Below are 12,090 nucleotides of genomic sequence, written 5' to 3'. Positions count from 1 at the left end.
CTCGCTAGCTGTTACACAAAGTCTCTCATTCTTGAACTCCTGCCTCATTCTCTAGTCTTACATCCAGAGTTGACCTTGTTTTGAAAAACAACTTCTCCTGTTCTTGCTTCTTGTCTTTGTGCATTCTTACAGTACGTCCTAAATTACTGTCCTCCAAGAAACTGCAGATCTAATCCTTCAAGTAATGAAAGAAATGGATGTCACTATCAGACATCCCCACCCTCCTCAGTTCAAGATACTTGCCAAGATGGTAAACAGAGTTCTTACTCACATTTCCAAAAGCCCACCAAATCCTTGAAAGAATTATTCTGGAAGAAGTAAGTTCTATCAAAATGGGCTGGACGATGACATCCCCAAACTCAGATGGAACACCTACCTGAACTGGGAACCTGAAGATCAATCTTTACATCAAAGTCGTGCACTTTGAAAAGATCTTCTGAGAGGTCACTAGCTGATTTAGAGTTCACATCTTTATCTTTTCCTTGACCCTGAAATGAAAACTACAGGTAAATCTCCAAACTTTATCTGGCCACAAAAACAGAGATAAACATGTTTTTTCCCCTCTTCTGTCATAAACACACTTAGTGTAGCTTTCATACTGCTAGAGCAACTTAAATTTCCTTTTCCAAGTAACCAAGAAACTGTTGCTTTTTACGATAAAGCTCTACAGGATACCCTGTTCTAGAATTGAAGCATGCATCTCTGTTACTCACAAGCTTCACAGAGTAAAAAGGTGACAGTGTGAGGAACATAATGGAGACCAAAATGGAAACTTACCTTATTTATGTCCTTTGGAGCATCTGGTAACACACCAGATCCATATTTTGCATTTAGCTGGGCAAGGATGGCAGCTTGGACAGCAGGATCTCTGGACTGCAAAGGTGAAATATTAGGCAAGAATAAAAATTAAAAATTCATGCATTTAAATTTGCAAAAGCTAGAACTACATTTTGTTAAAACAGTTTTCATATCCATGAATCTAAAACCATAGGAGACTGTATATGCGTTCACCCAACTTTCAGAATCCCAGAAGGCCACTGAAATCATCCTGGCATTATCTGACAATAACAAACTAAAAATCATCTTCAGAAAGAAACCAGAAATACATTCCCTGATTATATGGTTTGTTTCTGTAACTACTCTTGATGCTACTTAGTATGTATTTGCTTTCAGCTTACAGTTCTGCTTGAAACACTGGCAAGCAATCTATAGAAGACTACTGTCTTTACCTAATAGTTCTCTAGCATAATAAAGCTACTCAGTTACAATTCTTTTCTATTAAAGAAGTATTTCAGAAATATTTCATTCAAGCCCTGCAACAGAATTTCTCTTTTATTTCCTTGCTGGTTTGTGGAGACTGATGAAAGCCAACCTAAGCAGTTGGTTTTTAGGTAGCTACACCGCAAGGCCAGATTACTTAGAAGGAGGAGGTGATCACCTTGCTACTCATCAGTTATATATAGAGGAATTGCAGGAGAAGGTTTTGCCACAGTATCACGAGGGAGGTTTCTGTTGAACTACTTCATCCATCACAGGCCCAAATGCTTGTTCTCCTCTCACCCCAAACTGATCTTTCAGGAAACTTTAAGCTAATTAAAAGTGAAACTCACACCTAAAGCAAACTGTATTCTCAGAGCTAACTAAATCTGAATAATTCAACATAGATGAACTCATGACAGAAGTCTCAATCATGGTTGCTTTTGCAGTACATACCCACATCACTTATGTCCTTCACACTTTGCATTAAAAAAGAAGAGGGACCAGGATCTCACTCAGCTGTATCTCACACTGCCATTCAGGGCGTTAATAGCATATGGCACAGTTGTTCCTGCATTCTGCATTACACTGGTTTCTGTTTTTCAACAAATTGCCTCAACTGAACTTAAATCTTACACTCACATTAGACACTATTGTGGGCTTGCACTGCCGCCTAGTAAAGGGGTCCATTTGTTGGTTCTTCATGCTGTGACTTTCAGCCTGGAGAAGAAATAGCACATGGTTTTGCAGAGTTTGCTACTTGTTCTCTTTTAAATCCTCCCGCAGTCCCCCATCCATGCAATTACTCATCTGCTATATACAATACTGAGATCAGAGGAAAACCAGCAACATTACAGATTAGAAAGATTTTAATGCACCCATTGTCCTGTGCTTCACAGGACAAAAGTGTCCTTATTGCATGCAACAACAGAAAATAGGCACACAACTCTCAGGAAAGTTAATGCTTAAGCATTTGTTAACAAGCTTAACTCTTCCTTAATAAAAATGTAACTACAAAGAACCAAATATCTCCTTCACTCTTCTCTTATTTGAAGTCTCCTTTATGAGGGGACATTTTCTTTCCCATATAACAAGCATTAAGTCACTCTTATAGTGACTAATCTGCTGATAACTGAATTGAGGAAAAGGATAAAGCAATGTGCTTTCAAATCATATCATTTGCCTCTATGAAAGATTTTACAGATTTAAAAGAAATAGTGACTTTGCCATGCAATTATCCCTCTGCATCATTTCATCTCTACTTGTAGAAAAGTATTAATTCAGCACTATTTACCACAAGAGCCTTCTCAGACTCAACGATATTCCACTCTCTGTTTCTCTGGTTGATGTAACTGCAGAAAGGAAAAAAAGGAGGGTGGGGGAAAGAAAAAGAAAGTGACTGACTGTCATTTATCAGTCCCTACACAGCAAAACAGCTGAAAGCATTCTTGCCGCTTCATCCTGACCACAAATTACTCTTATTGCCCCCTGGGGTATATAGAAGAGAGTTCACATTTTTGACAGTTTTAACAGCATGACAGATACAAGAAAGTGAAGATAGACAAGCACTAACAGAGCCATTACAATACACATTAACACATCGTACAGGAAAAAAGAAACAAAATCCTGCAGTTAATTTGTTAATGCATTAGTTTCTCTTTTTTACATATCCTCTGATACAATTTAAGAAAGAAAATTCCCAATATCTGCTTCTTACCTGATTGCAGAAATATTTTTTGTTCGCTGACGATCCAGGGCCTCTGCTCTCTCTTCAAGTTCATTAAGCTGATCTTGAATCTGCTTGGCCTTATCTTGGTCCCCCAAATCCTCAGCCATAGCCTTCAACCAAAAAGGAACTCATTAGGAACTATTCTCCACCCAGAATTACTCAGAGACAAGAGATATATCCATGAATCAGTCAGCCAACCCTACTTCAGTCGTGAATGTTCTTCCTTGCATGGTAAGCGTACAACAAAGAGCTACACTTTCCTTACAGCTCAGGGCAAAACTGGATTTCTTATTCTGAAGAACTCTGAAAACCCTTACACTAAGGAGGATGTAGGAGCACCAGCCCCAGCATGGGGAGGACAGGTCAGTGAGATGACTTAAATTACAAGTTTTATTCAAATTTAACATCCCCATTTAGCAGATCAGGAAAAGAATTATTTCCACAACTTCCAGTTGCTATTTACTTCAGGGAGCGGGGAGTCCCCTGAGGCACGACAACAGCTTATTGCGCCACCTGGTGACAACAAGAAGCAACTGCACTCCCTGTGACAGGAACCTCATCATTTACATGTTCATGTATAGTAAAATAGCAACCAAAGAAAAAAATAAAGTTAAACCAAGGAACCAAGAAAGGTACATTAATACGAACTCCTGGGTTTTACTGTATATGAAGCTTTAATGTCTCGACAAAGAGAAACAAATTTTGGCTCTATTTGTGCAGTCCTATCTTCGGAGATACTTAACATTGCTCCTTTTCTTCACTTCTTGGCTTTGGCTTTTATGGACTGTTAGGTCTTCTTGTTCCAGAAAGACTACAGGTAAAAATAGTTCATGGCAAGTAAACCTTTCAGCCACTTCTTTTTTTTCAATAGAAATTACCAGACATAAAGTGACAATTCAGTTAGTCCTGAGTAAAAAACGTAACACAACTTCTGTTTTTCCTATCTTAAAATAAGAAGAGGAAATCAACTTCCAAACATTATTATGAAGTATTCTGAAAACAAACAAAACCAAAACAAACAACAACTAAATGGACAAAAAAAAAAAACAAAAAAGAAAAAAACTAAGAAAAAATAAAAAGTTTCTGAGGCAGACCAGTTTAAGACCTTGTTTAATGGACACAAGAAGAGACAGCTTAAATTGTTGGCAATTGCCCCTAAAAAAAAGGGGTGCAATAGCTGACTGGATTCTGAGTATTCCGATCCAAGCAATGAACCTTGAGAACCCCCTTCCAGCTACACAGTTAAAGTTGAGCCTAGTGCTAACTTTTGCCAATCCAGATGAGCTCCAGTTCTTTGAAATCAAGGACTGCATTAAGCTTGCAGGCATCATCTCATCTCTCACCTTCTCCTTTAATAGCTGAGTTTTCTTCATGGCATAATTTGGAGGTGCTTTTCTGAACCTTTCCTTCTCCTTCACAATCTGTAAGATGCAGAGGAAACAATATGAATATGCAAATATGAAATCTCTATTTCAGTACTTGGACATTAGAACCAACAGATGAGTATCACCTAAGAAATTTATTTATTGCCACTGAACTTGATGTATGCTCTGATAGTTCTGGTTTTTAGTTTGTGCCCTTGGTAATGAGTTACAGCTTCATTCTGCCCCCTACCTACAAAAGCCTGATGCTAATCACCTTTGGTCAGTACCAAGCAAGTACAAAACTGCAAAACTTGTGATAAATGCAACTACCATGATGCTGTCAAGTTTTTCACAACTTGAGAACTAAGCTGCCATACTCAGGAGTTCAGAGATATGCAACACAAGTTCAAGAGGAGATAACAGGGCACAAATGATAAAGAAAAGCAGGAGTGAACACAAAACAACAGCAGGATCACCAAGCTATTCTATCCAGTTATGAAACTTCCTTTGAGCCTTTTACTTCCTTCTTGGAATGCAAATACCATGATCATTTGGCTTTGTAACGGCTACTGCATGAATTCCTGTCACTTTTAAGCACTGACACAGCTCCACTACAATGCACCATTTACCTCTTCAATGTCCTGATCATTAAACTTGTAGTTGAGGGCTTCTTTGATGGACACTTCCTTCTTGTTTATCTCATCTAGTGTGGGTAGCTGCATCCCAGCAGAGAACATCTAAACACAAGACAGAGTTACTTTCTACTTAAAGTATGTTTGGCAGAAGGCTGCTAAGAAGAAACTGAAGTCTAGCGAACTTACTGCTTCCTTCCACTTCATAAATTCACTTTCAGTAAATTCCTGATTTGAGACAAACTCCAAGCGAAACACACGCGAATCATTGCCATGCCTGCAACGATAAAATGCAAAACATCCCCTTGTGATGGTGTAAAGTGGTGACATTGGATCTATACGTGTAATCTGATTAAAGAAGTCCAAAAATAAGCAATCACACATCAACATAATCATAACACCCTGCATGAAATTTTTGGGGTATTTTATAATTTCCACTATGCACAAGGAGGAAAAAAACCCAAATAAACCCAAACCAAACATTCTAGCATAAGTAGCGTGACAAGGCTCAGTCTACCTTTCAGTTCTCACCTCCAAATCCCACACAGACCATTATTTGCTATGAAAAGGACACTGATTTATGAACTAAAGAGGATTCCTTTAGTATCTTACCGCAACTGTAGGCCTTTGTTTGTCCGTGTGCCACCAAGCTGGTAAACCTTTGCAGTCTCTACCACACCAGTTATTTCAGCAACCTGTATCACAGAGTATAATATATGAGAAGAAGGATGCAAGAGAGGTTTAAGGAGTTTTTTTTATGTTTCTGGAATGTATCGGGCATATTCAAACCTTTTCATTAGAAATAAAAAACCTTAATCTAGCTAACAATTCTAACCAGATCAAGGAAAGCAAGACACTTCAGTATACATTATCAGGTACTGAATGAGTTGCTTCATACAAAATTTTTGAGTTAATAAATTATACCATCCAAATGCCTGATGCAGTTTTTGTATCTTCTCAGCTCTGCCTTCCTGCCCAAATAGTGTACACTCTCCTACCTTTCCTATTTCCTTCTCAAATAATGTTGGTTTGGGTTAACATATGTTTCAAATTAAATACACAACTGCTGCTCAGATACTAAACACAACCCTTCTGGGGCCTTTTAAAGGCAATTTTAGAGACTATTATTGTACCCTATGATTACAACAATGAAACAGAGAAACAAAACTGTGTTCTCAGTGCAGTCTCTTCTGTAGGCACTGGGGTGTACTAGAAAGAGTTAAGACCACACAATAACTTCAGAACGGTCCTAGAAATATGGAATGAATCTTACTCATCCTTACTTGGTCTAAGCAGAGTCTGAAACTCTAGTTTGCAATACAAACGATAAGACAGCATGAACCAAAACTGGAAGATCAGGCTTTTTTAGTGCTCCATCTCTCTCACTAAATTTATCTCCTCCCCTAGGTGGTCACGCAGATTTATTTATTATTAAACCAGTCTCCTCCACCTCTTTGGCAGCAATTACATTTTCTGGTTATAAGCAATCTTTGTTTATCAGTCAAACAGCCCCTGGTACCTGAGACCTGATAAGCTGCAAATATTTTATTACAGCACACAACAAAGAACTAAATCCCTCAGTGCTAAACTCACCCGATAAACAGGTTTGCTGTTGTGATTGCCGATGCCAATGCGGACAAAGCAGCCGGTGACGGTCTTGGCAAAGAAGGGCATGTGACACCAGCGCTCCAGCTTGTGCCGCGACAACCGCACTCGGTTCAGCTCTTCAGGCAGGGACACTGGCTGGGACTTGGGAGGAATTTCTTCTTTCCTGATTTGGGAAAGGTGAGAGAGAATAAAGAAAAAAGTAGAGACATAACTGAAGCCCAAAAAGGGGGTCCTGAGCAAGGTGCAGCATGAGCACCTTACATAATTTAAATTACCAGTAAAAGGAATGATTTATCATGCACTAGTTGACTGCAGATGTGTGAATTTAGCACTCAAGAGAAAGGCTTAAGGTGAAATCCTAGACTTATTAAATACTGCCCCTGCTACCAGAAAGCAGAAAGACACACACCGAGGCAGTTTATAGACAAATGCTTTAAGATAAGCCAGCACATGTATCTGCCCAGATATATGCCAGAGATCTGCAGCTGCTGAACTGCAGGACTAAACAAATCAGTATACAACAGTGTAATTTGGGCTAAATCTGACAGCAGGGAACTGAAGTTGCAAACCCACCCAAGGTAACAAGTCCCATGAACCATGTTATAGTGTCAAGGACTCAAATCTGAGCAATGCAATTTTGCCCAGAGGCAAAAACACTTTAGAGACACTGAACTGCCCCAAACAATCCTCTGAAAAAGCATGTGTCTACCTAGAGTAGATCTCTATTTTTGAACATACTTACAAGTAATCATAGCCTAGTGTTTACTACTTACTCTTCCTCTTCATCAGAGGATGACGATCTGGATGAGCGATCACTTTTCTCACTAGACTTATCATCCTCCTCCTCCTCTTCATCATCAGAGTATACTTCACTAGTTTTTAATGGCTGTTTTTTTGCAAGCAATTCAGCTGGGTGAAGGACAGAGAACGAGGAAAAGCAAGCTATAAATATTTAATTAAATGCTTCCCTATAAGAGCTGAACCTTAATTGCTTTAAAAAAAGTCCAAGAGGCAGACAGGTATTAATTTTACACTAGATATAGGTGGCACATGTTCAAATCCACTAGTAAGCTGTGCACTTCATTGAATTCTCTTTTTGCATACACATGAAGTATTTAAAATCATTCTAAACCTCAGTTGTACTTAATATCAGTCTCCCAATCTGACTGCACATAGTAACGTAAGATAGGTGTAACAACTGGATATACAAGAAAAAAATTATTATGATCAGACAATTCATCATTATTTTACAAGGAAAAATAAAAAAACCTCACATTTCAGAGGATTACAATGAAGTCCAGTAGAGTAAAAAATACGGCTGCATCAAAAGTCAGTGGCAAGATGGACAAGATGATGTGTCAGTGAAGAAACAAGCAAATATAGACAAGGTATCAAGTACAATAAGCAGGAGTTTGAATGATTCAGAGATTAAAAACCTGAATCCAAGTGACCAATTAAGATACCGTAACTAAACCTTACTAAGAACCATTCAGTGGACTGTGATAAAAGTTCTGGTGCTAGGCCACTCCAGGGAGGGGCAGGGGTGAGGAATACTCCATCAGTGGTAAATTGCCAAGTATCACCCCAGATGGTCATGTTGGGCAAAGGCCAAGGAAAACACAGACATGGAATTCATTCACTTCAAGGTGTAGGATTTTTGCATTAATTTGAAACAGGAAGTAGTGCTTTCAGAAAGCTGCAATAATGCCTCAAAAACTGTAGCAAGAGTAACATCCTTTCATACCTGTTCTGTTCTTCCTTTTCTCTCTTTCTGCTTTTAGCTCCTCCATTGCCTGAGATTTCTTGTCTAGTTTTTCATCCCGCTTTGATCTCCGCTCTTTGTTATGTGACATGACCTAAAAACATATACAGAAAATCCCTCAACACTATAAATCCATAAGTTGAAAAGCATCAAAACAAATATTTGTTTGCATACTTTGAAATTTTTTCAAATACAAATTACTAGCTTATTCCTTTTTGAAATCAGTTTTTTTCAGTTCATTTTTTATGGAAGCTAGAGAGAGAAATCAATCTGGACCATATTTCTTTATTCTGCTTCATATCAAAATTAATGAACATATTTATAGTTCAACATTTCTGCCACTAAGTCTTAGTCTCAAAATTCCTCCTTTAAGTTGCGAAAGGATAGAGAAATAAAACAGAAATAATTCAGCAAATAACATGTAATGAGGAAAAACTGGATGAATAGTCTTCTCATTTGCTGCTTCTGCAAGGCCAAATCAAAGCACTAGTTTTCATTTAGTAGCAAAGGAAAAAGTCAAGTTAAAAAATACTTAAAGCAGAAAGAAAGCTGCTTGTAAAATCTGCAAGATGGATCCAAATCTTAAATGTTTACAGTCTTTTTGTGTTTTCCATTTCTAACAGGTCTATCTCTATAGAGAAAGCAGCCTCTATAATAAGCATAAAAGACAGTAATTTCAGCTAAGTTGAAGTAATTTCTGCAAGGCACTGTAAAAGAACTCTACATAAGATCCTTTTACACATGCATATATGTATTTGCAAGTACACTTTGTGTATTATAAATGGACTATTAAAGCATAAACAATGTACATATATGGAGTTGAGGGAGTAGGGAAATGTGATTCATTCCACTCAACATGTGCCTAAGAGAAAACTCATCTTACCCAATTAGATTTTAGATTCACTAGAAAATAACACAGTGAATTGTCAGCTGAAGATGCCCTCTTCCATTGCACAAAACAACAGGCAACAAAATGTGTAAACAATCAACTGGTTCTTAAATGGCTGAAGTTAGGCAAGATGAATCTCACCCCACTCTGAGAGCCTACCTGCCCTGACTCTGTATTAATGGCAGGATTTTCACTATTTGAAACCACAGTTCAGTTACAGAGGCCTGGCCTCAAAAACTAGTGTTGTCCTCTTTTTACTGGAGGTAGGAAAAACTATAGAACTACTTCTGCTCCTCCTGGCATTCAAGCTTTTCCTTGACATCCCTGCCAGAGGAAACTAAGCATCTTTGCCACTGTATGTATGTGCACACAAAATAATTAATATGATAGCTGAGCAGTTTTTAGTCTGCTTTCTCACAAACTTTTCAACAAGAGCATGTATGGAATGTTTCAGACTGAACTACAGAAGTTTGGCTAAAGGAACTGTAAAAGGTTGCTTTCCTTTTCTCTTGTGGGAGGGCTATCACAGCAACTGCAGACATAGCTGCAATTTTGTATTTTTCATTAAAGTAGTATCAGTGCATCCCTCAACAGGCCAAAGATGTTAACTTCCTTAAATGAACTGGAAAAATTGAAGATAGCTTGAGCATATAAATTAACTAAATTCTGATCTGCTTACTACACTGTTTGACATTAAGGGAAAACATTAGGGGTAGAGAGGCCATATCCTCTCCCCTTTCTCCAAGGAAAAAGGGCTTATTACAAAGAACAGTTTCATTTCCTACCTGGGATTCCTGGATCTGTGTGAGTTTTTTCTTCTCCTGCTCTTCCTCTTGCTTTTTCTTTTTCTCTTTCTTTTCTTTCTTTTTTGCTGTTTTTAGTTTTTTCTTGATTTCAAATCTAGTAGAAGTTATTGGAACAAAAAGAATGTATGAAATGCTCTTCCTGAGAGAGCAAAGGATTGCTCAGATGCTATCACAATTGCTATTAGGCTGCAAGTAACACTTCAACTGCTTGTTCCTTGTCCCTTTTATGTTATCCTGCTCCCTATTCCCATCCCCTCCTTTCCCCAAGAAAACATAGTGAAGAAAAGCTGAGCACACCAAGTGCAGTCCTACAGACAGCTAACCTAAAGGGTTGATGAGACCATGTAGCAATTACTATTCCACAGAAATATGCCCTTACTCGATCTTCCTCTTTGCCAGTGCAGCGATCATTGCATGCTGCCTCAAACTCTAAAATCATGTGGCTATTTCACATAATTTGAACCTAAACAGCTAAAGATTATTTTTTCTTTAAAGCCACTATCATGCTAGCTTTTTCATGCTTAAACTTCACCTTTTTACTGGCACTGGTCTGTATAAGAATGACTGCCATGTTTCAAGTCCTCCTTCAGCAGCTGAATTCTCATCAGACTCAGTTTCTGCAGAATAATTTAGGCACTTCCATGTCTACCTTCATGAAATATATCACCCTGATGTCTTACTTTCAGCCACTGAATTCAGAAGAGTAGTAATTTCAATGGAACAGACCCGAGAATGAGATTCCACTGCACCCTGGACTGGTCATTGCTTTAGTGAAGTGTGCATATGGACATACACAAGGAAAAAAATAGTTTCCAAAAACTGAAATTCAAAATGTGTTATCTACATGCACGCTACACGGTTGATTCTTCTTCAGTCCTTGACACCTGGATTTTGTAGACAACAAACTGAAGTGTCAGATGAGCTCATTGCCCTTTATGCCCTTAACATGAAGCATGACACACAAGGCACAGGCATTATAGCAGATGCAATGTCTGCTGTAATCCAAATGAACTCACAGCATAATATGCACACAAAGAGCTTTTGAAAGATTCAATTTATCATAAATGACTACCCCACCACCCCCTTAGTTCTAACTGCCAAGACTTTACACAGACAGCACAAATTCATTTAAGATTAAATCAGTAACTCAAGCTTTGACTGTTTAGCTTGCTTGTATCAAGTATTCTCCAGCATTCATTCTAAAACAGAGACATTCAGTTACCAGGAAATAGAGAGTAAAATTTGAATAATATGATGTCCTTCTACATGATCTAAATCCAAACTTACAATCATTCTGATCCCTTTGAGGAGAGCAGCAGACCACATAAGATTCTGAATGTGGTGTTAAAATCAAGGCAGGCAGGCAGTGCTCTAGCTATGGCTTGGCCAAACACAGTTTGGCAGTTGCTTGTATTGACATGATTTACTCAACAGATGTCAGTCCTCTAGGGAAATTTCTCAGCAAGTGAGAAAAGAGAAGGCACTAAAGAAGAAAGAAACTTGAGAAACCTTGTCCCATACATGCCAAATCTTTTTGATTAAGACACATGGGAATTAAAATACCTTTACTATAAAGAAGCTGCCTGGACAGTGTAACAGCTACAGACATACAACAAAACAACAGTACATAAGGTACTAAAGATTCCATGAAAAGGACATATCCAACACCACTCATTATTTCAGTATCTCTACCTTCTATTAGGGACCAAATCAGTTTCACACCCATATACAGGCAATCCTAACACTGACCTGTGCTTCATCATGGTTTTCTGAAAAGTTGCAGAAACTCATGTACACCTTATGCTTTGCTTGCCTTTTCCCAAAGCATCACCACATGACGTTAACACAAAAAAGATGAAGAAAAGCAGGCCTTCTGACTGTCTGGCACCTAACCTATGGGGCAGTAACATAACTACAAGAGTAGCTGATAGAACCAGGCATATTCAACAGCTGAGAAACTTTTAGATACTGTCTCCTACAAGAATATGCAGAACTCCCGCTGTGTGCTTCTTAACTACTACAGGGACAGTTCAGTTACAAAAA

At 38.3% G+C, this 12,090-nt stretch overlaps 1 protein-coding gene across 1 annotated transcript in view; it reads right to left on the bottom strand.

Moving 5' to 3' along the window:
• Positions 1-12,090, bottom strand: part of RTF1 (RTF1 homolog, Paf1/RNA polymerase II complex component) — a 28,420-nt gene that overhangs the window by 3,176 nt on the left and 13,154 nt on the right. Inside the window, exons 5-17 of the mRNA XM_030949208.1 lie at positions 10,027-10,141; positions 8,335-8,446; positions 7,364-7,499; positions 6,576-6,753; positions 5,595-5,677; positions 5,172-5,259; positions 4,980-5,087; positions 4,330-4,407; positions 2,975-3,096; positions 2,552-2,609; positions 1,900-1,977; positions 778-873; positions 377-488 (exon numbers count right to left, since the gene is read on the bottom strand). Coding sequence (XP_030805068.1) covers positions 377-488; positions 778-873; positions 1,900-1,977; positions 2,552-2,609; positions 2,975-3,096; positions 4,330-4,407; positions 4,980-5,087; positions 5,172-5,259; positions 5,595-5,677; positions 6,576-6,753; positions 7,364-7,499; positions 8,335-8,446; positions 10,027-10,141 — 1,364 coding nt within the window. The remainder of the gene's footprint in view (positions 1-376; positions 489-777; positions 874-1,899; positions 1,978-2,551; positions 2,610-2,974; positions 3,097-4,329; positions 4,408-4,979; positions 5,088-5,171; positions 5,260-5,594; positions 5,678-6,575; positions 6,754-7,363; positions 7,500-8,334; positions 8,447-10,026; positions 10,142-12,090) is intronic.

Source organism: Camarhynchus parvulus, chromosome 5 (assembly GCF_901933205.1).
Source record: "Camarhynchus parvulus chromosome 5, STF_HiC, whole genome shotgun sequence".
In the NCBI taxonomy this organism is placed as follows: Eukaryota; Metazoa; Chordata; class Aves; order Passeriformes; family Thraupidae; genus Camarhynchus; species Camarhynchus parvulus.
The sequence above is the reverse complement of the archived record's forward strand: the minus strand, read 5'-3'. Positions and strand labels throughout refer to the sequence as shown.